General features: G+C 40.6%; 2 protein-coding genes across 5 annotated transcripts in view; both read left to right on the top strand.

Annotated features, from left to right (window-relative positions):
* The window catches only part of OPHN1 (oligophrenin 1), a 555,959-nt gene that overhangs the window by 514,541 nt on the left and 13,423 nt on the right, over positions 1 to 27,995 (top strand). For all 4 annotated transcript variants that reach the window (XM_041741146.1, XM_041741144.1, XM_041741142.1 and 1 more), the window contains 2 exons: positions 5,350 to 5,676; positions 26,947 to 27,112. In XM_041741146.1, coding sequence (XP_041597080.1) covers positions 5,350 to 5,676; positions 26,947 to 27,112 — 493 coding nt within the window. The remainder of the gene's footprint in view (positions 1 to 5,349; positions 5,677 to 26,946; positions 27,113 to 27,995) is intronic.
* Positions 21,848 to 22,519, top strand: LOC121482969 (39S ribosomal protein L42, mitochondrial). Its single transcript, XM_041741147.1, has one exon. The coding sequence runs from the start codon at positions 21,969 to 21,971 to the stop codon at positions 22,395 to 22,397; it is 429 nt and encodes a 142-aa protein (XP_041597081.1). The 5' UTR covers positions 21,848 to 21,968; the 3' UTR covers positions 22,398 to 22,519.

Here is a 27,995-nt window from a genome sequence, read left to right as displayed (position 1 = left end):
ATTTTCACAATATTAATTCTGCCAAACCATGAGCATGGAATATTTTTCCATCTCTTTGTGTCTTCCTCAATTTCTTTCAGAAGTGTTCTATAGTTTTTAGGGTATAGATCCTTCACCTCTTTGGTTAGGTTTATTCCTAGGTATCTTATGCTTTTGGGTGCAATTGTAAATGGGATTGACTCCTTAATTTCTCTTTCTTCAGTCTCATTGTTAGTATATAGAAATGCCATTGATTTCTGGGCATTGATTTTGTATCCTGCCACGCTACCAAATTGCTGTATGAGTTCTAGCAATCTTGGGGTGGAGGCTTTTGGGTTTTCTATGTAGAGTGTCATGTCATCGGCGAAGAGGGAGAGTTTGACTTCTTCTTTGCCAATTTGAATGCCTTTAATGTCTTTTTGTTGTCTGATTGGTGAGGCGAGGACTTCCAGAACTATGTTGAACAGCAGTGGTGAGAGTGGACATCCCTGTCTTGTTCCTGATCTTAGGGGAAAGGCTCCCAGTGCTTCCCCATTGAGAATGATATTTGCTGTGGGCTTTTCGTAGATGGCTTTTAAGATGCCGAGGAAAGTTCCCTCTATCCCAACACTCTGAAGTGTTTTGATCAGGAATGGATGCTGTATTTTGTCAAATGCTTTCTCTGCATCTAATGAGAGGATCATATGGTTCTTGGTTTTTCTCTTGCTGATATGATGAATCACATTGATGGTTTTACGAGTGTTGTACCAGCCTTGTGTCCCGGAGATAAATCCTACTTGGTCATGGTGAATAATTTTCTTAATGTGTTCTTGGATCCTGTTGGCTAGTATCTTGTTGAGAACTTTTGCATCCATGTTCATCAGGGATATTGGTCTGTAATTCTCCTTTTTGGTGGGATCATTGTCTGGTTTCGGAATTAATGTGATGCTGGCCTCATAGAACGAATTTGGAAGTACTCCATCTCTTTCTATCTTTCTAAACAGCTTTAGTAGAATAGGTATGATTTCTTCTTTAAATGTTTGATAGAATTCCCCTGGGAAGCCATCAGCCCTGGACTCTTGTGTCTCGGGAGGTTTTTGATGACTGCTTCAATTTCCTCCCTTGTTATTGGCCTGTTCAGGTTTTCTATTTCTTCCTGCTCCAGTTTTGGTAGTTTGTGGCTTTCCAGGAATGCATCCATTTCTTCTAGAATTCCTAATTTATTGGCGTACAGCTGTTCATAATATGTTTTTAGAATCCTTTGTATTTCCTTGGTGTTGGTAGTGATCTCTCCTTTCTCATTCATGGTTTTATTAATTTGAGTCTTCTCTCTCGTCTTTTTAATAAGGTTGGCTAATGGTTTATCTATCTTATTAATTCTTTCAAAGAACCAACTCCTGGTTCTGTTGATCTGTTCCACAGTTCTTTTGGTCTCATATCATTTAGTTCTGCTCGAATTTTAATTAACTGTCTTCTTCTGCTGGGGGTGGGGTCTATTTGTTGCTTTTCTCTAGTTCCTTTATGTGTAAGGTGAGCTTTTGAATTTGAGTTCTTTCCAGTTTTTGAATGGATGCTTCTATTGCGATGTATTTCCCCCTCAGGACTGCTTTTGCTGCGTCCCAAAGATTTTGAACGGTTGTATCTTCATTCTCATTAGTTTCCATGAATCTTCTCAATTCTTCCTTAATTTCCTGGTTGACCTTTTCATCTTTTAGCAGGATGGTCCTTAACCTCCACGTGTTTGTGGTCCTTCCAAACTTCTTGTTGTGATTAAGTTCTAATTTCAAGGCATTATGGTCGGAGAATATACAGGGGACTATCCCGATCTTTTGGTATCTGTTCAGACCCGATTTGTGACCCAGTATGTGGTCTATTCTGGAGAAAGTCCCAGGTGCACTTGAGAAGAATGTGTATTCAGTTGAGTTTGGATGTAAAGTTCTGTAGATATCTGTGAAATCCATCTGGTCCAGCGTATCATTTAAAGCTCTCGTTTCTTTGGATATGTTGTGCTTAGAAGACCTATCTAGTATAGAAAGAGTTAGATTTAAGTCACCAAGTATAAGTGTATTATTACCAAAGTATTTCTTCACTTTGGTTATTAATTGGTTTAAATATTTGACAGCTCCCACATTCGGGGCATATATATTGAGGATTGTTAAGTCCTCTTGTTGGATAGATCCTTTGAGTATGAGATAGTGTCCCTCTTCATCTCTCACTATAGTCTTCGGGGTAAATTTTAATTTATCTGATATAAGGATGGCTACCCCTGCTTTCTTTTGAGGACCATTTGAATGGTAAATGGTTCTCCAACCTTTTATTTTCAGGTTGTAGGTGTCCTTCTGTCTAAAATGAGTCTCTTGTAGACAGCAAATAGATGGGTCCTGCTTTTTTATCCAGTCTGAAACCCTGCGCCTTTTGATGGGGTCATTAAGCCCATTCACGTTCAGAGTTACTATTGAGAGATATGAGTTTAGTGTCATCATATCTATTCAGTCCTTGTGTTTGTGGATTGTTCCACTGAACTTCTTCTTAAAGGGGAATTTTAAGAATCCCCCTTAAAATTTCTTGCAGAGCTGGTTTGGAGGTTACATATTCTTTCAGTTCCTGCCTGTCTTGGAAGCTCTTTATCTCTCCTTCCATTTTGAATGAGAGCCTTGCTGGATAGAGTATTCTTGGTTGCATGTTTGTCTCATTTAGGACCCTGAATATATCCTGCCAGCCCTTTCTGCCCTGCCAGGTCTCTGTGGAGAGGCCTGCTGTTACCCTAATATTCCTCTCCATAAAAGTCAGGGACTTTTTTTCTCTTGCTGCTTTAAGGATCTTTTTCTTATCTTTGGAATTTGCAAGCTTCACTATTAAATGTCCAGGTGTTGATCGGTTTTTGTTGATTTTAGGGGGGGGATCTCTCTATTTCCTGGATCTGAATGCCTGTTTCCCTTCCCAGATTCGGAAAGTTTTCAGCTAGGATTTGTTCAAATACATATTCTGGCCCTCTGTCCCTTTCGGCGCCCTCAGGAACCCCAATTAAACGTACGTTTTTCTTCCTCAGGCTGTCATTTATTTCCCTTAATCTATCCTCATGTTCTTTTAATTGTCTGTCTCTTTTTTCCTCAGTTTCCCTGTTTGCCATCAACTTGTCTTCTATGTCACTCACTCATTCTTCCACCTCGTCAAGCCTCGTCGTTAGGACTTCTAGCTTGGATTGCATCTCATTTAATTGATTTTTAATTTCTGCCTGATTGGATCTAAATTCTGCAGTCATGAAGTCTCTTGAGTCCTTTATGGTTTTTTCTAGAGCCACCAGTATCTGTATAATAGTGCTTCTGATTTGGCTTTCTGACATTGAATTGTAATCCAGATTTTGTAACTCTGTGGGAGAGAGGGCTGTTTCTGATTCTTTTTTTTGAGGTGAGGTTTTCCTTCTAGTCATTTTGCTCAGTGCAGAGTGGCCAAAAACAAGTTGTATTGGGAAAAGGAGAAAAAGAGAGAGAAGGAAAGAAAAGAGAAAAAGAAAAAAGAGAAAGAAGAAAAAAAAGGGGGAAAAGAGAAGAAAAAGAGAAAGAAAAAGAAAGAAAGGAGAAAAAAAAGGGTGGGGTGGGGTGGGGGAAGCAATCCGAAATCAAGAAGAAAGAAAGAAAAAAAAGCACACACACACAAAAAAAAAAACCCACGGGGGAGTATCTTCCAATTCTGTATATTTTAAGTCCCTTGACTTCCCCTGGAACTGGTCCGTCTCGCTGGTCTTCTGGGGGAGGGGCCTGCTGTGCTGATTCCCAGGTGTTAGCACTTGGGGGAGCTGCTCTGCCCCTGCCTGGTGCAGGGCTCGGTGGGGGTTGTTCACCCCGTGAGGCCCCGGGAGGAAGCCACAGTGGCGGGGGCAGCTCTGGGACCCTGGAGTCAGCTCCCGCAGTAGCTCCGGGGCTCTCCGTCTGCAGGGCCTGGGGGCTCCCGGGCGCGGCCGCTGATCTGCTCAGTTCCAGGCAGGAGCGTCCTTGCTGTCTTGGGACCTCCCGGCCTCTGCCTGTCCCGGGGGAGGCCGGATCCTGGGCTGTGTCCCGTCGCCCTGTGCTCCGGGGTCTGCGCTGTTGGATTCGCGTTCCCGCCCCGCAGCCCCCTCCGCGGAGCCGCCGCCCCTCCGAGCTGTTCCCGGAGCCGCGCCGCCCCCTCCGCGCGGAGCTTCTTCTTCTGCCCGAGCCGCCGCCGAGCTGCTCCCGGAGCCCCGCAGCCCCCTCCGCGGAGCCGCCGCCCGAGCCCCTCCCAGCTGCTCCGGGTCCCGCCGAGCGCTGCAGCCCTTAGGGAGCTCGGAGCATCTCCCGGGGCGCAGTTCCTCTGTTACTGTCCCAGGGAGCCTGAGGGCATCCCCGCCTTTCTGGGGATCCTGCTCCAATTCCCCGGGAGGCCTTTCCGCGGGGAAGGTCGGTGCAGCTCCTGCTCCTCCGGGATGGGGCTCTCCTGTCCTGGGGACACTCGCCCCGGCCTCAGCCCGGCTCCTCGCGGGGCCCCTCCCCCTTGGAGGCCTTTTGTTTCTTTATTTCTTTTTCCCCGTCTTCCTACCTTGATAGAAGCGCGAACTCTTCTCACTGTAGCGTTCCAGCTGGTCTCTCTTTAAATCTCAGGCCGAATTCGTAGATTTTCAGGATGATTTGAATGTTTTCTAGGTAATTTGTTGAGGACAGGTGACTTGGAGACCCTGCTCTTCCGCCATCTTGCCCCTCCCCCCTAGTTGGAGGTTTCTTTATGAGGATGGAGAATGAAGTTAAATTCTGTTAAGTTTATTAACTTTAAATTTGAGAGGCTTTAACAAATTACTTTTGAAATAAATAGAAATAGTTAAGGATTAACTGATGTCTCTTTGGAAAGAATTAAGAATGTTTTTTTTTTTTTAATTTTTTATTTATTTATGATAGTCACAGAGAGAGAGAGAGAGAGAGAGGCAGAGACACAGGCGGAGGGAGAAGCAGGCTCCATGCACCGGGAGCCTGATGTGGGATTCGATCCCGGGTCTCCAGGATCGCGCCCTGGGCCAAAGGCAGGCGCCAAACCGCTGCGCCAGCCAGGGATCCCTGGAAAGAATTATAATTGAGGACTCTTAAGTCCCATTTAAGGTATATATCCCTTTGAATAAAGCATCTTGGCATATTATGGTTTTATTGGATTCTGGTGGTAAAAATCAAACTCAGATCTTGAACTGAATTCCTGTTTAATGGGATCTGTGACTCCACATCGATTGAGGTAGGTAGAGATTGATTTTGCAAGATATCAGTGATTTGTTCCACAATAATACCTCCATTGAAAATTTATAAAATTCTTCAATATTATGTGTGCATGTATAAAAATGAAATGATAATAAAATTAGCATTAATCTTCCCTCTTTGCACCATCTTTTCCTAGATGATATCCAACATCAAACACCAAATGGTATTATCACAAGCAGTATAGAACCCTCCAAGCTTCCACAGCACCCCAAACTGCCTTTTCAGAGGAGTGGGGAAACTGACACTGGGAGAAAGTCTCCAAGCATCAGGCCTGTTTCAGATGGCAAGTTGGAGTCCTGTCCTGAAGTGGATGTGGGGAAGTTGGTGTCTAGGCTGCAAGACAGAGGGACCAAGGCCATACCAAAGGCTACCAACGGACCTGTGACAGGCTCTGGGCCCACTAAAACCCCCTCCTTCCACATAAAGAGACCAGCTCCTCGGCCCCTGGCTCACCACAAGGAGGGTAAGTGCTTGGGAATCCCTTTGGAATCAGAATTGAAACCAATTATTTTGTACCTTAAGATGTTTCTGAGGTTGGAGATATTTAAGTAGGAATCTGTTTCCAGTTTACTACCACTAATAGTGGTATGGTGGGTAAGAACATAAAAGCCATTCACAATAATCACTAGAGTGTAAACTTAATGAGGGTGAGGATTTGAGGCCTATTTATTTACCTCTATATCCCAAGTGCTTAGAACAATGCCTGATAGTCAGAAGGTAGGCATTTATTATTAGTAGAATAAATTAACAATAATGATTTTTTATCAATATTATTATTGCTGCTGTTGACATTAACTATGTCCCTGGCACTGACAAACTATTTTCGATCCTCACAACCTTGCTGTGAAAAATGTATTACTATTTTTTGTCCTACTAGAAAACTGAGGATCTTTGGCTAAGTGACTTGCCAAAGGTTCACAGCTACTAACTGGCAGAACTGGGATCTCAATTTTACCTGTGTTATTTCCAATAAGGCAGAACTTTCACTTTACCTTCCTATAAGAAGCTTTGAAGTGGTGAACTGATGGTTTCTCATTCTCATTTTTCAGATTAGTCAAAATAGGGACAAAGGGGCACAACTTCTGAAAAACTCTGGACTTTTTAAATTACAAATTCAAGATGTGGCTGACTTTGGTAAATTTTATTGGAGACTCATGTTTGGAGATTGAGGCTAATCCAGAAGGTATCTGGAAAGGGTAAATAATTCTATGAAGATAATACAGTATAATGGATAGAATAAGGACTTTGATATCACAGAGGCTTAGATTCAAATTATGGATTTTACTTTCTATCTAGCTAGATGACCTTCTTAAAATGTGCCTTGTTTTTTATCCTGTCCTATTCCAGACTGGATTTAAGGCTTTCACAATATAGAAAATGTAAGAACTTAAAAATAGTAAGAATAATTAATTCAACAAGTACTTATTGAGTACTTATTGAGTACAACCCCATTCTAGGTGTTGAGAATATAAGAATTAATAGGCCATACAAAGTCCCTGCTCTCTTGAAGCATATATCAGAGTTTAGCAAACTATGGCCTTAAGTGATTGAAAACAATCAAAAGAAAAATAATATTTCATGACACATGAAAATTATATGAAATTCAAGTTTCTATATCCATCAGCAGAAATACACCCCTCATTTCATATTGTCTAAAGTTGCTTTCATACTAAAACAGCAGAATTAAGTAGTAGCAACAGAGATCTTATGAGCTACAAGTCCTAAAATATTAGCTATCTAATACTTTACAGAAAATGTTTGTTGATTTCTACCTTAGAATCTAGAGAGTACAGGTGAGAAAAAGTGAAGCCAAGAGAGGGAAAATAGGTAGGATAGTAGGGATATGGAAAGAATGGAGTTAGTACACAAAATGTTTGCTGTGAAGACTTACACATTTACTGCAGCAGCGTCACAGATTTGGCTCCAAAATTTCTAGAGAAAATGAAAAGAGAAAGAACTTAATGGTTATATAAATCCATGTTCTTGGGGGCACCTGAGTGGCTAATTTAGTTAAGCATCTGCCCTTGGCTTAAGTCAGATACTGGAGTCCCTGGATCAAGGCTCATGGTGGGCTCCCTGCTCAATGGGGAGTCTGCTTCTTTCTCTCACTCTGCCCCTCTCCCCACTCATGTTTTCTCTCACTCACTTACTCTCTGTCTCTCAAATAAATAATAATATCTTTAAAAAATATTTTTAAATAAATAAATAAGTATATGTTCTTAAGGTAACAATAAGCAAATTGTTTAAATAAAGCAAAACATCCATTTTTGAGACCAGAGAATACTTCTAAGAAGCATTTTCTCTCAAGGATTTTTGCATATAAAAACCAATATAGGATGATGGCATTGTCTCAGAGCACAATTCAGTAAAAGCCATTCTATGGGAGTCTATAAGATTTCCACTAAATAACTAACTCTGTGAATTCTTTGGCTTGACCCACTGATGCATTTGTCTGTATGATTAATAGTTAAGTTATTTAATCTCTGCACACCTTGGTTTCTATATCCATAAATAGGAGAAATAGCTCATCCCACAGAATTATTGCTAGGGTTAAAAGAAATAACAAAATACCTGCCATATAAACTATTAAAGATATGTTACATAATTCCCTTTCCTTGCCCTCCCCCTTCCTAAGATTCGTTTATTCAGGGAAATAACCAATTAAGGCCAGACTTCTATATAGACACTGCTTCAATTTATAAGTCATGTGTTGATCTTCACATCAGTCTGGTAAAGAGTTGGGTAACTCAAATTATATTCATCACAGTGAAGTTTGTCTTGCCTGCTGCCAAGTCTTGGGGTCAGCCAGATCCTATAAACTGAGCACACACAGTAATTTAGCCCTCCCTAACCATTGTCTACTGCAAAGTTAAATTTCAGAGGCATTCCCCTTTCCTGTTCCTCCACAGTCCTGCTCCAGACTGCTGGCAGGAACTCATAGTTTCAGTTAATGTAAATACTGATCTTACTATCCAGTATTAGCCAGACTATCTAAATTTGGGCCACATCATTGCCTAGTTTTGCGCTCTACCTTAAATCAGTGAGCAACAGGCTAGTGTGATGCCACTCTTTCAAAGCTCCATGCCTCCAGCCTTAGCCACAGAAAACCAAACTGAGGTAGTGTTCTGGCGTTGGTGGAAAATTAGCCAAACTTCTGATGTAGTTGCCTCTTTGTTTTGTTTGTTTGATTTTTCAAGTTTTTGTTTAAATTCCATTTAGTTAACATATATTGTAACATTAGTTTTAGGAGTAGTATTTAGTTATTCATCACTTACATATAATACCCAGTGGTCCTCATAAGTACCTTCCTTAAAACCCATCACCCATTTAGTCCATCATCCACCATCTGCCATCCAACAACCCTCAATTTATAGTTAAGAGTCTTTATAGTTAAGAGTCTGTTTTGTGGTTTGCCTCTCTCTTTGTTTGCCCTTTGTTCATGTGTTTTGTTTCTTAAATTCTACATGTTATTTTATATATATTTATGTATATTTTATATAAAAATATAAATATATATACTTATATATAATTTATAGTTACATATAATTTATAAATAATTTGTATTTATATATAAATCAATATCATTTGGTGATATAATTTTGTCAAGGGCTCCTTTCTGTTCCAGACATAGAATTGGATACTTTCCCTTTTCCTATTGCATCTAATAATTGTGATATGCCTATGAAATAGGGTTTTCCCCTCATTTCACATTCATTTCCCCATTAAGGAATAACTGAGGCTTAGAGAAGTGAAACAACTTCCCAGAGTCACACATATTATAAGATATAGAGACGGAGCTTGAACCTTGGCTTCTTGAGTACCACATTTTTATGTCTTAAATGGCTTTAGCTATCTTCTCCTTCCTATTTTCTAAGGGGCATTAGCTTTGAGGAGAGCAAAAGTATATAAGCCAGCATCTTGTCTTCCTTTGATATCACTGCCTCTAACCAGGCCTAGCTTTGGAGAGGATTTTTGTGTCATTTCTACAAAGGAACTTAGGACCTTTCTTTGAAGAGTAGGATGGGGAAGATATATATTTACATGCATTTGTTTGTATTCAGACATAGTGTTATGCAGTGGGAGAGAAAAGGATGAAAGGCCCTGCCCTCCAAAGGTTTATGGTGAGGCTGACATATAAGCAATCAGTCCTAGTCTGGTGTGTTCCATGTTCTGATGGGGGTGAGAATAAATTCCAGTGGGAGCATGGGGCAAGGAGCCCTTCACTCTGTCTCAGGTTCTGATATAAAAGTGAAGAATATATCCACACTGGATACCTATAATATATATGTTCAGGGGCCTTTCTTAGCTCTTTCCTTTGTCTTGACTAGAGAGAAAAGACTGCATTCTGATGGCATGTTTTAGGGTTTGGAGAAAAAGTGCTTGTAAGGCCTTACTTGCCACAGGACCATCAATTCTCCACTGAGGTAACTATCACAATGAGTAGCGTTTGCATCTGCTCCAGAAGTATTAGAAACAGATCTGTTTCTGCAATAATTGGCTGTGCTGCTGTGCTGGCCTTATCCACATTTGCTTGTTTGGATTAGTTATGCTTTAGTAATCCACTGTGTTTTGTTTTCATTCTCTTCCATTCCTGGAGCCTAACTCTTAAATGATCCAAAAGAATAATTAGCAACTATAAAGAGGAGAGGCTTTCAGGTGAGCATGGCAGAATTTCATAGAAAGTAAGAAATGATTCTAGACAAGCCGCAGAATCTACAAGGAGAAAGAACTTCCTCTTATTGTGCTCTCAGGTGGCGTATAGATGAATATAAGGAAAGGTAGAAGATAGTTGTTTAAGGTTGAAGACTGATGGCCATGAGGTACTAAGAAATCAACAAGTTCTAAGATTGGTTATGGCCATTTTACAGAGAATGGGGAGGGAGAGAAGAGGTTGGGTTGGAGGGGGAAGTCAAATTTGTACTAAAAGTAGGTTGCAGACCAAAGTTAAAAAGAAATTAGGAGGAAGTATTGTTTGGTAGAAAGATCATTGGCTCAGAATGCTTAGTGAAGTCTCAGATGTAATAGGCTTCAGAGTCTTCCAGGTGTGATTTTGAATCCTAGCTCTGCCTCAGAGCTGTGAGACCTTTGGCAAGCCACAATCTCTCTGAGTCTTAGTTTTCTCATTTGTAAAATGAAGATAATAATTATGCCCATAGGATTGCTGCAACAATGGAATGAGGTATCTATTTGCTTGGCACATGAATACTCAGTAAGTGGTAGCAGTTGTTTTGCTTTTATAGGAAGCTAGTACTAGCTACATAATCTTAGATAAGCTTAACTTCTTTGAGCCAGTTTTATTAACTGTAAATGGGGACAATGCCTACATTGTAAGAAACCTTTTTGTGAGTATAAAGTAAGATTAAGTATAAAATACTTTTATACAATAATACAATAGAAGTTCAAAAAATCATATTGCTACTGGATGGATAACAACCTCTCAGGAAATTGCAGCCATAGAAAATGGTACATGTTTACTCTTCTGTATTTTAGAGCCTATGAGAAGCCTCAAGCCTCAAATGTAGATGTCATCAAAGAGCTCAGAGCTACTCTTTCTACCCTCAAACTTTCTCTGACCTTGTCAAACACTGAGAAAGAGGAGAACCATTGTTGAGGAGAAGGGACAAGAAAGTATTTTAGCCATCCCTTAAGGTCCACCTCAAGTCCTATTCCTTCTGTGAAGTCTTCTTACAGTTATGCCCCCATGTAACTCTACATTACCTCATTTATTTTGACATTCGAGTTTGACCCCTTAATATGGATGCTGAGTTACAGTATTCACATTTATTTCCCATATGTATAACTTCAATGTCCAACTCTGTTTTAAGCCCCTAGAGGACAAAACTATCTCACATCACTTGTGAAAGCAGAAGGCTGGGCACAAAAGGCCTCGAGAAACACTCAGCATATTGAAAACCTTTTAATTTAGGTTTCGGAATAGTCCTGAAATTCGGCCATATCATGTTTGTGTATGTGTCAAAGATCTCAAAACTAGGAACTTAAAAAAAGAAAATCTCTTTATGGTGTCCTTCTAATGTACTGAACTACATTTTTCTTTACTTAATTAATATTTATTGAATACCAGTTTTGTGCAAAGTAATTTACTTAGGCTTTTAGTGAATACAGAAATGAATCCCACCTTGATCTTGCCATTAAGTTGCTCCCATTCTAATAGGGAACATAAAGCCATCAAAACAAAGAGCCCTTATTCAAAGTATAAGATGATTAGTGCCTTAGGAGTCTAATAAAAGAATTGGGAGCATCTGAAGCTTGACACACTTAAGCTGAATCTTGGTAAATGATGTGAATTTAGGCATGTAGGAATAGGGTAAAGGGAATCTGGGGAAAATATGATCAATTGTGAGATATGTCTAGGAACAACAAATAATACTGTTTATGTTGCCAGTAGAATATGTGAAGAGAAATTGTGGAAAGGTAGATAAGAAAGATCAGTTGAAATCAAGTGGAAGAGTATAGTGACCTGAACGTTAAAAATGCTTGAGTTTATTCTGCAGATAACAGGGAACTATGGAATCAAAATCTAAATATATCAAGAGATTTTTTCAACCTGGTTAAGTACATGAGCAGAACTGGCTTCTGGAGCACTCAAAAAGGAGCATTTAAAAGTCAGGAGGGAGAGATATAGGTCTATAGACTTATATCATGGAACTATTAATCTATAAAACAGTTCAAGTCCACATTGCACAGGAATTGAAGTGATCTTGTCAAGGTCACACAGCAAGTTAGTTTTAGTATTAAGACTGGAATCTAGGTCTCTTGACTCCCAGTTATAGTTCTCTTCCATCTCTACCTCCTCAGTTTGACATTGTAGTTTTACTGTGGCAAATTAGAGATAAGAGAGAACAACACTGGGACCTTTCAACCAATAAATCCCTTTGCTGTGACTTCAAAGTTTGACTTGTAATGAATCATCAATAAAGAACCTGAGAGGATACAAGGCTAATGATGTTTGTTTTCCAAGGCCTTGGGTTGGTGTCCATTTGGACATGGCTTTAAGTTGGAAAGAAATGGGATTCATATTTTAGGGGGCATCATCTGATTCTCTCATAAAGGAAACCAATCACCCTAAGATGGTACAGGTTTGGGTAGAGGTCTTTTCTAAGCCCTGACTACAGCATATACTTCCTTTCCAATACCCCCTCCACTATCCAGCATTATCAGCTCTGGTCATTTTGATCTGCAGTGACCAAGTTAGCATCATGTTGGCCTAGTGGTTCCTAACTCTGGCTACACATAACATCATCTGGAAACTATTTTGGGAATTTTAAAAAAGATTTATTTATTTATTTATTTATTTATTTATTTATTTATCTATCTATCTATTTATTTATTTATTTATTTATTTATTTATTTATTTATTTATTTTAGAGAAAGGAAGCGTGGGGGGAGGGGCAGAGGGAGAGGAAGAGAGAAATTCAAGCAGACTATGCCCAGCACAGAGCCCAACGAGGGGCTCGATCTCACAAACCTGAGATCAAGATCTGAGCTAAAACCAAGCGTTGTATGCTCAACCAACTGCACCACCCAGGCTTCCAACCTGGGGAGCTTTTAAAAATATCCATACCCAAGTCCTACCCCAATCAATTAAATTAGGTTCTCTGGGGATAGGATCCAGATACTATATGGTTTTTTTTAGGATTTTATTTTTTATTTTTTGTATATTTTTATTGGAGTTAGATTTGCCAACATATAGTATAACAGCTGGTGTTCATCCCGTCAAGTGCCCCCCTCAGTGCCTGTCACCTAGTCATCCCATCCCCCCGCCTGTCTCCCCTTCCATTACCCCTTGTTCGTTTCCCAGAGTTAGGAGTCTCTCATGTTCTGTCACCCTCTCTAATTTTTCCCGCTCAATGTTGATTTTATTTTTATTTTTAAAAATATTTTTATTTATTTATTCATGAGAGAGAGAGAGAGAGAGCAAGAGAGGCAGAGACACAGGCAGAGGGAGAAGCAGGCTCCATGCAGGGAGCCCGACATGGTACTTGATTCCGGGACTCCAGGATCACGCCTGAGCCGAAGGCAGGCACTAAATCACTGAGCCACCCAGGCGTCCCTCAATATTGATTTTAATGTTCCCAATGTATAGTCAGGATTGAGGACCACTGGTATTTGGGACCACATGGACTTCAAAAATCAGATGCATCTGAATCTATTGCCAATTACCTATGAGGTTACTTCTTATCTCTGTGTCTCTGTTTTCACAACTGTAGAATAGTAATAATACTTCCTACCTTGGAATGTTATGACCCATATTAAATGAGAATATATGCATAAAATACTGAGTATAGTATTCCAGTGTCTAGAACAGAACAGGTGTTCAATAAAAGACAGCCAAAAGTTTTACAGTTATTTTATTACCATTACTATTATTTTTACTATTTATAATTGTTATATGACTAATAATAACAATACATCAAGCACTAGGAAAAACAGTGGGTGCAGAAACAAGAGATAGGGGTTTCAATCCTCACTCTATCACTTACCTAACTATGTGACTGAGAATGAATTAGTTCATTTTTCTGAACCTCAGTTTTCTTTTCTTTTTTCTTAAATTTTTTTCTTTTATTTATTTTATTTATTTTTTAAAAAAATTTTTTTAATTTATTTATGATAGGAACACAGTGAGAGAGAGAGGCAGAGACATAGGCAGAGGGAGAAGCAGGCTCCATGCACCGGGAGCCCGACGTGGGATTCGATCCCGGGTCTCCAGGATCGCGCCCTGGGCCAAAGGCAGGCACCAAACTGCTGCGCCACCCAGGGATCCCCCTCAGTTTTATTTTCTATGAAATGAAGATAAGACCCATCACTTTTTCCCCTCCCAAGCTTATTGTGAATATCAAATAGTTATCTGGAAGAGTGCTTTGGATGATACAAAGTGTGTTAGAAAAACTATTATAATTTTGGTCATTTCTTAGCTGCAATTCTGTGTACCCAGCCTGGTGCTAAGGGGAATGGTATATTCAGAAATACAAGATACAATCTAAATGGGGAGACAGAATTTGTATGTGTATACACAATTCCTCCATTAGAACACCAATCACACTGTATTATCTTTTTTTAAAGATTTTATTTATTTATTCATGAGAGACACAGAGAGAGGTAGAGACATAGGCAGAGGGAGAAGCAGGCTCCACGCAGGGAGCCTGATGTGGGACTCGATCCCAGGACTCCAGGATCACGCCCTGGGCTGAAGGCAGATGCTCAACCACTGAGCCATCCAGGGATCCCCACACTGTATTATCATTATCTCTTTTCACATCTGTCTCCCTCACCAGAATGGCTGGTTAGCTGGGGGAATTTAAAAAATCAATAAGGCAATATATAAGTACTTCATGAGTGTTTATAGGGATGGAAATCACCAATACCAACTGAACTGTTCAGAAGGGTGAAATCTGAGCTCTTTTGAGGGATAGTTATAGTACAGATAAGACATGAGAACTGGGGCATATATCACGCAGGAAGCAAAACAGTCTAACACTTACTTACCCACTCTGTATGCTAGGCACTCTCAATAGATTAATTTAGTCCTTATAATCACCTAGTGGGGAGAGGTTATTATACCCGCTTTTCAGATGAAGACATCAATGGTCAAAAAGGAGAAATAACTGCCCAGAGTCCCATCCTTGGAAGTAGCAGAAAAAGGCCTCAAAATCACACCTACTAAACTCCAAACTTTTGGTACTTTCCACTATAACATACTGGCCTAAAAGTAAGAATCAAGGACGTGCTTTGATAGGGAAACTAGGAGACTAGTTTGACTAGAGTAGAACTGGAAGCAAAGTCCAGATTTGCTGCCTGTGATTATAATTTGGGAGTGGCTTCTAGAGAGCCTTGAATTTATATTAAGAAATTTGACCTTTATCCTATACATTTTATAGTTACTGAGAAAATCTTTAAGAAAAACAGTGTCTAAATACTTAGGGTAAACCTTGTAACAGTATACATGGATTAAAGTTAATATTTTTTATATTTACCTTAAAATTTTATAGAAGAAAGCTTGAAAATATAAAGACAAGACATACTAAACAAAAAATCAAGAAATATAAAAATCTGACATCATATTTCTCTATATTTTTTTGTTTTTGTCTAAATTCTAGTTAGTTAATATAGTAACAGTGTAGTATTAGTTTTAGGTGTAGAATTTACCAGTCCAACACTTACATACTATATCCTGTGCTCATTGCAAGTGCACTCCTTAATCCCCATCACCTATTTACTCATCCCCCTCCACCTCCCTGCTGGTAACCATCAGTTTGTTCTCTATAATTGTCTGTTTCTTTAGTATGGAGGGTTCTCAAGAAGCTAAAAATAGAGCAACCCTACAACCCAGCAATTGCTCAACTAGGTATACCCTAAAGATACAAATGTAGTAAAACAAAGGGGACCTGCACCCCAATGTTCATAGCAGCAATGTCCACAATAGCAAAACTGTGGAAAGAGTTGAGATGTCCATCAACAGATGAAAGGATAAAAGATGTGGTGTATATATACAATGGAATATTACTGAGCTATCAGAAAGGATGAATACTTATCGTTTACATCAACGTGGAGGGAACTGGAGGGTATTTGATTGAGTTAAATAAATCAATCAGAGAAAGATAATTATATGGTTTCACTCATATGTGGAATATAAGAAACAGAACAATGGATCATAGGAAAAGGGAGGGAAAACTGAATGGAAAGAAATCAGAGAGGGAAACAAACCATGAGAGACTCTTAACCCTGGGAAACCAACTGAGGGTTGCTGGAAGAGAAGTGGGTTGGGGGATGGGGTAATTGGGTGATGGGAATCAAGGAGGGCACGTGATGTGATGAACACTGGATGTTATACACAACTGATAAATTTTGAACACTATATCTGAAACTAATGATGTACTATATGTTGGCTAATTGAATTTTAATTTTAAAAAAGAGTGTTTCTTGGTGTGCAACTCAGTTTTTTACTCCTATGATTATTTGTTTTGTTTCCTAAATTCCACATATTAAAGAAATTATGGTATTTGACTTTCTCTGACTTATCTTGCTTACTGTCATACTGCCTTCTCTTCAGGAGCAGCACAGTGCCCTCTGGGCTCTCTCTCAGAAAGCCTACTGACTTTATTTTTTTAAGAGCAAGAGTCATATTTTATTCATTTTTACACCCTCTAGGACACCCAGACAGTGCTGGGAGAAAAGTGGTTGTTGTTTTTTTTTTTATAATAAAAGTAAACTCTGCTTCCATATTTGGGTTTCTCTAGTTTCTTAAATTCAGATCATTTACACAGATTTTTCTGAAGGCATCTATATGGGAAGCCATTGACTTCTTCATTTCTAGATAAATTTTATATGTAATAACATTAATGAAAATTCAGGAAAAAATGATCTATGCACAATACTACAGTATTATGTCCAGTGTACGTATAACTGCCATGGCAATGTACTTATCACGAAACATAAGTTGGTGAGATAGTTCTTCCTTGTCTGGAGTGTCCAGCATTATTGATCTATCATTTCAAATGCCAGCAGGTCCCTCCATCATTTTGGCAAATCAAAAAGGGGAGTATAGTTAATTTTTCAAAATATTTTTTTAAGATTTTATTTATTTATTCATGAGACACACAGAGAGTAGAGAGAAAGAGAGAGGTAGAGGGAGAAGCAGGGACTCGATTCCAGGTCTCCAGGATCAGGCCCTGGGCTGAAGGTGGCGCCAAACTGATGAGCCACCCGGGCTGCCCAAATTTTTCAAAATATTAACCACAAATGCATCTTCCAATTTTTTTTATAAATTTACTTTTTATTGGTGTTCAGTTTGCCAACATATAGCATAACACCGAGTGCTCAACCCATCAAGTGCCCCCCTCAGTGCCCATCACCCAGTCACCTCCACCCCCTGCCCACCTCCCCTTCCACCACCCCTAGTTCATTTCCCAGAGTTAGGAGTCTCTCATGTTCGGTCTCCCTCTCTGATATTTACCACTAGTTTTCTCTCCTTTCCCCTTTATTCCCTTTCACTATTTTTTATACTCCCCAAATGAATGAGACCATATAATGTTTGTCCTTCTCTGATTGACTTATATCACACATCTTCCAGATTAAAGATAAAAGTTCTTTAGGTGATTATTTGTTTGTTAATTTTTTATTTAAATTTGATTTAATTAACATATTCTGTATTATTAGTTTCAGTGGTAGAATTTAGTGATTCATCAGTTGCTTTTAACACCCAGCGAGCATTACTTCAAGCCTACTGACTGTTAAAATTCTAGGGTTAGGAATGTGGTGTGGGCAGGGCCCTGTGCTGGTCTTCTTGGGAAAGTGCCCACCATGCTAGGATTGAGGTGAGCTTGACAGAGAAAAACAGTTGCGCCAGAACACAAGAGTGTGGGACTTGGTGTAAGCAAGTTAGGCAGCCAGTGTAAGGGCAGAGCTGCCCTCTGCAGATGGCTCTGTATTTGTGCTGAGAGGTAGGGAAGGAAAATGGTGCCAACCAACTCGTTTGTCTCCAAAGAGGTGTATCCCTGAACTCTGCTTCTCAGGGAGGTGCTCCAGGAAGAGTGAATAATCTCCCCTCTGTGTGCCCCAGTTGTTCTTCAGATCACTATTTTTATGCTGTCTTCCCCTTGGTTGCTTGCCTGCCCCCTCTCTAGGAGTAGGACATCTCCCTCAGGGCTCTATCACAGCCAAGCTTGCCAGCCTTTATTTTTTTTTTAATTTTTTTTATTATTATTTATTTATTTATGATAGTCATACAGAGAGAGAGAGAGAGAGGCAGAGACACAGGCAGAGGGAGAAGCAGGCTCCATGCACCGGAAGCCCGATGTGGGATTCGATCCCGGGTCTCCAGGATCGCGCCCTGGGCCAAAGGCAGGCGCCAAACCGCTGCGCCACCCAGGGATCCCCCTTGCCAGCCTTTAAAACAGCAGTCTTGGGGGATCCCTGGGTGGCTCAGCGGTTTAGCGTCTGCCTTTGGCCCAGGGTACGATCCTGGAGTCCCAGGATCGAGTCCTATGTCGGGCTCCCTGCATGGAGCCTGCTTCTCTCTCTCTGCCTGTGTCTCTGCCTCTCTCTCTCTCTATGTCTATCATAAATAAATAAATAAATAAATTTAAATAAATAAATCTTTTTTAAAAAACTTAAAAAAAAATAGCAGTCTTTAACACAGATACCCCACCCCACCCCAATCCCTGGTTGCAAGAACTCATGAAAATTAGCCATTCTCGGGAAGAGGGACAATATGGCGGAAGAGTAGGGTCCCCAAATCACCTGTCTGCACCAAATTACCTAGATAACCTTCAAATCATCCTGAAAATCTACGAATTCGGCCTGAGATTTAAAGAGACCAGCTGGAATGCTACAGTGAGAAGAGTTCGCACTTCTATCAAGGTAGGAAGACGGGGAAAGAGAAATAAAGAAACAAAAGGCCTCCGAGGGGGAGGGGCCCCGCGAGGAGCCGGGCTGAGGCCGGGGCGAGTGTCCCCAGGACAGGAGAGCCCCGTCCCGGAGGAGCAGGAGCTGCACCAACCTTCCAGGGCGGAAAGGGGCCCGCAGGGAGTTGGAGCAGGACCCAGGAGGGCGGGGATGCCCTCGGGCTCCCGGGGACACTAACTGACACCTGCGTGCCCAGGAGAGTGCACCAAGCTCCCTAAGGGCTGCAGCGCGCACGGTGGGACCCGGAGCAGCTCGGAGGGGCTCGGGCGGCGGTTCCGTGGAGTAGGGTGCGGGGCTCCGAGAGCAGCTCGGAGGGGCTTGGGCGGCGGCTCCGCGGAGGGGGCTGTGGGGCGGGAGCGCGAATCCAAAGCGCAGGCGCCGGAGCACCGGGCGCCGGGACACAGCCCAGGATCCGGCCTCCACCGGGAGAGGCAGAGGCCGGGAGGGCCCAGGACAGCAAGGACGCTCCTGCCTGGAGCTGAGCAGATCAGCGGCCCCACCCGGGAGCCTCCAGGCCCTGCAGACGGAGAGCCCCGGAGTTGCTGCTGGGGCTGAATCCAGGGCTCCAGAGCTTCCGTGGCCACTGTGGCGGTTCCTCCTGGGGCCTCACGGGGTAAACAACCCACACTGAGCCCTGCACCAGGCAGGGGGCAGAGCAGCTCCCCCAAGTGCTAACACCTGAGAATCAGCATAGCAGGCCCCTCCCCCAGAAGACCAGCGAGACGGACCAGTTCCAAGGGAAGTCAAGGGACTTAAAGTATACAGAATCGGAAGATACTCCCCCGTGTTTTTTTTGTTTGTCTTGTTTTGTTTTCTTTTTTCTTTCTTTTTGATTTCTGATTGCTTCCCCACCCTTTCTTTCACCTTTCTTTCTTTTTCTTTCTCTTTTTCTTCTTTTTTCCTTTTATTTCTTCTTTCTCCTTTTTCTTTTTCTCTTTTCTTTCCTTCTCTCTCTCTCTTTTTTTCCTTTTCCCAATACAACTTGTTTTTGGCCACTCTGCACTGAGCAAAATGACTAGAAAGAAAACCTCACCTCAAAAGAAAGAATCAGAAACAGTCCTCTCTCCCACAGAGTTACAAAATCTGGATTACACTTCAATGTCAGAAAGCCAATTCAGAAGCACTATTATACAGCTCCTGGTGGCTCTAGAAAAAAGCATAAAGGACTCAAGAGACTTCATGACTGCAGAATTTAGATCCAATCAGGCAGAAATTAAAAATCAATTGAATGAGATTCAATCCAAACTAGAAGTCCTAGCAACAAGGGTTAACGAGGTGGAAGAATGAGTGAGTGACATAGAAGACAAGTTGATGGCAAAGAGGGAAACTGAGGAAAAAAGAGACAAACAATTAAAGGACTATGAAGACAGATAAAGGGAAATAAACGACAGCATGAGGAAGAAAAACCTATGTTTAATTGGGGTTCCCGAGGGCGCCGAAAGGAACAGAGGGCCAGAATATGTATTTGAACAAAACCTAGCTGAAAGCTTTCCTAATCTGGGAAGGGAAACAGGCATTCAGATCCAGGAAATAGAGAGATCCCCCCCCTAAAATCAATAAAAACCGTTCAACACCTCGACATTTAATACTGAAGCTTGCAAATTCCAAAGATAAGGAGAAGATCCTTAAAGCAGCAAGAGACAAGAAATCCCTGACTTTTATGGGGAGGAGTATTAGGGTAACAGCAGACCTCTCCCCAGAGACCTAGCAGGCCAGAAACGGCTGGCAGGATATATTCAGGGTCCTAAATGAGACAAACATGCAACCAAGAATACTCTATCCAGCAAGGCTCTCATTCAAAATGGAAGGAGAGATAAAGAGCTTCCAAGACAGGCAGGAACTGAAAGAATATGTAACCTCCAAACCAGATCTGCAAGAAATTTTAAGGGGGACTCTTAAAATTCCCTTTTAAGAAGAAGTTCAGTGGAACAATCCACAAACACAAGGACTGAATAGATATCATGATGACACTAAACTAGTATCTTTCAATAGTAACTCTGAACGTGAACGGACTTAATGACCCCATCAAAAGGCGCAGGGTTTCAGACTGGATATAAAAGAAGGACCCATCTATTTGCTGTCTACAAGAGACTCATTTTAGACAGAAGGACACCTACAACCTGAAAATAAAAGGTTGGAGAACCATTTACCATTCAAATGGTCCTCAAAATAAAGCAGGGGTAGCCATCCTCATATCAGATAAACTAAAATTTACCACGAAGACTGTAGTGAGAGATGAAGAGAGACACTATCTCATACTTAAAGGATCTATCCAACAAGAGGACTTAACAATCCTCAATATATATGCCCCAAATGTGGGAGCTGCCAAATATTTAAACCAATTAATAACCAAACTGAAGAAATACTTAGATAATAATACACTTATACTTGGTGACTTCAATCTAGCTCTTTCTACCCTCGATAGGTCTTCTAAGCACAACATCTCCAAAGAAACGAGAGCTTTAAATGATACACTGGACCAGATGGATTTCACAGATATCTACAGAATGTTATATCCAAACTCAATTGAATACACATTCTTCTCAAGTGCACATGGAACTTTCTCCAGCATAGACCACATACTGGGTCACAAATCGGGTCTCAACCAGTACCAAAAGATCGGGATAGTCCCCTGTATATTCTCAGACCATAATGCCTTGAAATTAGAACTTAATTACAACAAGAAGTTTGGAAGGACCACAAACACGTGGAGGTTAAGGACCATCCTGCTAAATGATGAAAAAGTCAACCAGGAAATTAAGGAAGAATTGAGAAGATTCATGGAAACTAATGAGAATGAAGATACAACCGTTCAAAATCTTTGGGACGCAGCAAAAGCAGTCCTGAGGGGGAAATACATCACAATACAAGTATCCATTCAAAAACTGGAAAGAACGCAAATACAAAAGCTCACCTTACGCATAAAGGAACTAGAGAAAAAGCAGCAAATGGACCCCATCCCCAGCAGAAGAAGACAGTTAATTAAAATTCGAGCAGAACTAAATGAACTCGAGACCAAAAGAACTGTGGAACAGATCAACAGAACCAGGAGTTGGTTCTTTGAAAGAATTAATAAGATAGATAAACCATTAGCCAATCTCATTAAAAAGAAGAGAGAGAAGACTCAAATTAATAAAATCATGAATGAGAAAGGAGAGATCACTACCAACACCAAGGAAATACAAACGATTCTAAAAACATATTATGGGAGGTAAAATGGCGGGCTCGTGGTGCCGCTGACACAGGGATGAAAATAGTTATGCGTGGAAGCAGAATTTAAAATCTGTCTCTTCAAATCATCTTTCACACCACCCAATAGCATCTTGATTCACCATGGCGTTGGCAGCAGTAAAATGGGCAATATCAAACAGAACTGTCTGGAAACATTTATTTCCAATTCAAAATGGAGCTTTATATTGTTTTTGTCATAAATCTACGTATTCTCCTCTACCAGATGACTATAATTGCAAAGTAGAGCTTGCTTTGACATCTGACGGCAGGACGATAGTATGCTACCACCCTTCTGTGGACATTCCATATGAGCATACAAAACCTATCCCTCGGCCAGATCCTGTGTATAATAATGAAGAAACACACGACCAAGTGCTGAAAACCAGACTAGAAGAAAAAAATGAACACTTTGAGCAAGGACTCATGATAGAACAACTTAGCAAAATGTTCTTTACTACTAAGCACCGTTGGTATCCTCGTGGACAGTATCATAGACGTCGTAGGAAACTGGATCCTCCAAAAGACAGATGATACTGAGGTTTTCAGGAATCAAAAAGATGTTATCTTGTGTCTCATTTGCCATTTGAGAAACGCAATTGAGTATATTCATTAATATGTTATATAGCAAAATGATAATAAAATGTCTTTTCATATGTTAAAAAAAAAATAAAAAAAAATAAAAACATATTATGAACAGCTCTACGCCAATAAATTAGGCAATCTAGAAGAAATGGACACATTCCTGGAAAGCCACAAACTACCAAAACTAGAGCAGGAAGAAATAGAAAACCTGAACAGGCCAATAACCAGGGAGGAAATTGAAGCAGTCATCAAAAACCTCCCAAAAAAAAAAAAAAAAAAAAAAAAAAAAAAAAAAAAAAAAACCTCCCAAGACACAAGAGTCCAGGGCCAGATGGCTTCCCAGGGGAATTCTATCAAACGTTTAAAGAAGAAATCATACCTATTCTACTAAAGCTGTTTGGAAATATAGAAAGAGATGGAGTACTTCCAAATTCGTTCTATGAGGCCAGCATCACCTTAATTCCAAAACCAGACAAAGACCCCATCAAAAAGGAGAATTACAGACCAATATCCCTGATGAACATGGATGTAAAAATTCTCAACAAGATACTAGCCAATAGGATCCAACAACACATTAAGAAAATTATTCACCATGACCAAGTAGGATTTATCCCCGGGACACAAGGCTGGTTCAACACTCGTAAAACAATCAATGTGATTCATCATATCAGCAAGAGAAAAACCAAGAACCATATGATCCTGTCATTAGATGCAGAGAAAGCATTTTACAAAATACAGCATCCATTTCTGATCAAAACACTTCAGAGTGTTGGGATAGAGGGAACTTTCCTCGGCATCTTAAAAGCCATCTACGAAAAGCCCACAGCAAATATCATTCTCAATGGGGAAGCACTGGGAGCCTTTCCCCTAAGATCAGGTACAAGACAGCGATGTCCACTTTCACCACTGCTATTCAACATAGTATTGTAAGTCCTCACCTCAGCAATCAGAGAAAAAAAAGACATTAAAGGCATTCAAATTGGCCAAGAAGAAGTCAAACTCTCCCTCTTTGCCGATGACATGATACTCTACATAGAAAACCCAAAAGCCTCTACCCCAAGATTGCTAGAACTCATACAGCAATTTGGTAGCGTGGCAGGATACAAAATCAGTGCCCAGAAATCAATGGCATTTCTATACACTAACAATGAGACTGAAGAATGAGAAATGAAGGAGTCAATCCCATTTACAATTGCACCCAAAAGCATAAGATACCTAGGAATAAACCTAACCAAAGAGGTAAAGGATCTATACCCTAAAAACTATAGAACACTTCTGAAAGAAATGGAGGAAGACACAAAGAGATGGAAAAATATTCCATGCTCATGGATTGGCAGAATTAATATTGTGAAAATGTCAATGTTACCCACGGAAATTTACACGTTTAATGCAATCCCTATCAAAATACCATGGACGTTCTTCAGAGAGTTAGAACAAATTATTTTAAGATTTGTGTGGAATCAGAAAAGACCCTGAATAGCCAGGGGAATTTTAAAAAGAAAACCATAGCTGGGGGCATCACAATGCCAGATTTCAGGTTGTACTACAAAGCTGTGGTCATCAAGACAGTGTGGTACTGGCACAAAAACAGACACATAGATCAATGGAACAGAATAGAGAACCCAGAAGTGGACCCTGAACTTTATGGTCAACTAATATTCGATAAAGGAGGAAAGACTATCCATTGGAAGAAAGACAGTCTCTTCAATAAATGGTGCTGGGAAAATTGGACATCCACATGCAGAAGAATGAAACTAGACCACTCTCTTGAACCATACACAAAGATAAACTCAAAATGGATGAGAGATCTAAATGTGAGACAAGATTCCATCAAAATCCTAGAGGAATACACAGGCAACACCCTTTTTGAACTTGGCCACAGTAACTTCTTGCAAGATACATCCACAAAGGCAAAAGAAACAAAAGCAAAAATGAACTATTGAGACTTCATCAAGATAAGAAGCTTTTGCACAGCAAAGGATACAGTCAACAAAACTCAAAGACAACCTACAGAATGGGAGAAGATATTTGCAAATGACCTATCAGATAAAGGGCTACTTTCCAAGATCTATAAAGAACTTATTAAACTCAACAGCAAAGAAACAAACAATCCAATCATGAAATGGGCAAAAGACATGAAGAGAAATCTCACAGAGGAAGACATGGACATGGCCAACATGCACATGAGAAAATGCTCTGCATCACTTGCCATCAGGGAAATACAAATCAAAACCACAATGAGATACCACCTCACACCAGTGATAATGGGGAAAATTAACAAGGCAGGAAACCACAAATGTTGGAGAGGATGCAGAGGAAAGGGAACCCTCTTCCACTGTTGGTGGGAATGTGAACTGGTGCAGCCACTCTGGAGAACTGTGTGGAGGTTCCTCAAAAAGTTAAAAATAGTCCTGCCTTACGACCCAGCAATTGCACTGTTGGGGATTTACCCCAAAGATTCAGATGCAATGAAACCCCGGGACACCTGCACCCCGATGTTTCTAGCAGCAATGTCCACAATAGCCAAACTGTGGAAGGAGCCTCGGTGTCCATCGAAAGATGAATGGATAAAGAAGATGTGGTTTATGTATACAATGGAGTATTACTCAGCCATTAGAAATGACAAATACCCACCATTTGCTTCAACGTGGATGGAACTGGAGGGTATTATGCTGAGTGAAGTACGTCAATTGGAGAAGGACAAACAGTGTATGTTCTCATTCATTTGGGGAATATAAATAATAGTGAAAGGGAATATAAAGGAAGGGAGAAGAAATGTGTGGGAAATATCAGGAAGGGAGACAGAACATAAAGACTCCTAACTCTGGGAAATGAACTAGGGGTGTTGGAAGGGGAGGAGGGCAGGGGGTAGGGATGAATGGGTGACGGGCACTGAGGGGTTCACTTGACGGGATGAGCACTGGGTGTTATTCTGTACGTTTGTAAATTGAACACCAATAAATATTAATTTATTAAAAAAAAAGAAATGGGGAAAGAGAACAAACAAGAAAAAAATATTAGCCATTCTAATTTTCCCAGCTAATGGCTATGGGGGTGCATTCCCCCTTATGCTCCTCTCTCTCTTGCCTTTCTCCCATGACCATGGCTCCCTCCCTTCTGCAGCACTCTTGATCTGTTTCTCCCCCAAACGGTGTGTTCATACTTCCTACCTTCTTTGATGTGGCTTCTTCTCCGCTCCCTGTAGTTGTTCTGTCAGTCTTCATTTTAATTTCTGAAGTATTTAGAATTATTTGGTAATTATTGAGGTGTGTTTGAGGGGCGAGATGAACCTGGAGTCCTCCCACCCCACCACCGTCTTGCTCCCACTGTTTGCATAGTTTCACATATGCCTATGTCCATATAATGTCAATCAGGCCATGAGTATTTTTCTGGACTTTTTCCACTTAATATTATTTTACGTGCACATATTTCTTTGACCTGGCCCAAATCCTTATTAGTTCATATGTAATATGTATTGATTAAGTTCTTATAAAAATTGGTTTGCTTAGTCTTTGTAGTTGGGTCCAAGTTTCTGCTATTAAAAAGCATGTTTTTGTGCCAATTGTTTTTACTGTTTTTCAGTGGTTAATTCCCTTAGGCCTGTTCCCCAAAATGGATCCACTAGATCAACAAATATGACCTATCTCATATATATGATTTTGTATTTCATCAACATTCTTTGAGAATTCTTTATGGCTATGTAGGTAGAATAAGTCCAGTGTACAGTACTACCAGAAATGTGTAAGTGCATCATGTCATAAACTCCTGCCAAGACCATTTCATTAAGAATTATGTATATTTGTTTTGTACTGACTGACCTGGAAACCAGGGACATAGAGACAGGGAGGCAAGTTAGGGGACTTCTGTGATAGTTAAGGTCTAAGTCAAAAGGGGCTGAGTTTTGGTAACTCTGAATTTAATGAATTCCAATTCATCATCAGATATTGACCAACTACGTGTCAAGCTTGTACTAAAGATGTTAATACCTAATTAATTTTTTTAAAGATTTTATTTATTTATTCAGGAGAGACACACAGAGAGAGGCAGAGACATAGGCAGAGGGAGAAGCAGGCCCCCTGCAGGGAGCCTGATGGAGGACTCTATCCCAGAACTTAGGATCACGCCCTGAGCCCAAGGCAGACGCCCAACCACTGAGCCACCCAGGCATCCCCCTAATTAAAATTTTAATATCTCTGTAGGATAATGTATTATTGGTCTTCATTATATAGATGAAATAGCTAAGACAGCAAATTGGTATGACATACCCTGGTTCACACACATAGAAATTCTAGAGCTGGGCTTCAAACATAGAGTTTCTGAAGGATTAAGATGATAGAAAAAATTTTAAAAATGGAAAAGAAATTCAGAGTTGTTAGTGACCAAAAATAAGTGGGGGCTAAGGGAGGTAACCCAGATAACTCCAATATTGGGTGTCTGTTCATGAATAGTGTTCCATTTTGCTAACCATTCAACTTCTTGGTGTTGTTTTCTCCTTCAGGAGACTCTGACAGTTTCAGCAAAGCGCGACCTCCAGGAGAAAAGCCGACCATCATCCGTCCCCCAGTGAGACCTCCAGACCCTCCATGCCGGGCATCTACTCCTCAAAATCAAGAACCAAAGCCAGATATTGTGGTTAGCAATGCAGGGGAAATCCCATCATCTGTGTAAGTAGAGTTGTTCCTCAACCTTGGCCTAAGGTTCATCTTAGACCACCAGGAGTTCTTTTAGGATCACCATAATAGTTGTGAAGGGTATACAGTGCACAACCCCAGGGTATCATTCACTTCATAGTCCAGGGAAATGTCACAGACAAGCTCTGTTTGGAGTGTTCCAGTCAGCACTAAAGGCTGAGAGATTTCACTAACACTGCTCTGTAAGGTAATAAGATTACCTTCTGTTTTCATGCTTCCTTGGCTCTGGAAATTTGTCATATTTTCTTATTATTGCTACTGGTTTTTAAAGAAATTTCTTTTTTTTAAAAGACTTTATTTATTTATTCAAGAGAGACACACAGAGAGAGGCAGAGACGCAGGCAGAGGGAAAAGCAGGCTCCCCACAGGGAACCCGATGTGAGGCTTGATCCCAGGACCCCGGGATCACAACCTGAGCTGAAGGCAGACACTCAGCCACTGAGCCACCTAAGTGCCCCTTAAGAAATTTCATGGACAGATTTGTTCATTGTACTTGTGCCTTCAGGCTTTTTTTTTTAAATCAATGGTATGATTTTTTTTTAATCTTCCAAAATGACTCAGATTCTCCAGAGAGCCTCTTGGAGGGTAAGAATTGAGCTGATGGCCAGTAGGTTTTGCTGAAGTGGGGCTGGAAGCCAAGGAACCAGGTATAGAGTGACTAAAGTGGGGCTACAACAGCTATCAAGAACCAGCCTTGTATGATCACAACTAGCCTGAGTGGTTTCTCTTCAGCCAGTGTTTGGGACTCCTTTCATATACTGCCTCCTAGTATTCCTTTTTCTTACGTCTCTTGTTTTCCATAATTGTAAAATTGGGGAAATAAGAAAAAGCCTTTACCATGTCGATTAAGTAGCTA

Source organism: Vulpes lagopus, chromosome X, assembly GCF_018345385.1.
Source record: "Vulpes lagopus strain Blue_001 chromosome X, ASM1834538v1, whole genome shotgun sequence".
In the NCBI taxonomy this organism is placed as follows: Eukaryota; Metazoa; Chordata; class Mammalia; order Carnivora; family Canidae; genus Vulpes; species Vulpes lagopus.
Note: the sequence above shows the minus strand (reverse complement) of the source record. Positions and strands in the feature narration are given on the sequence as shown.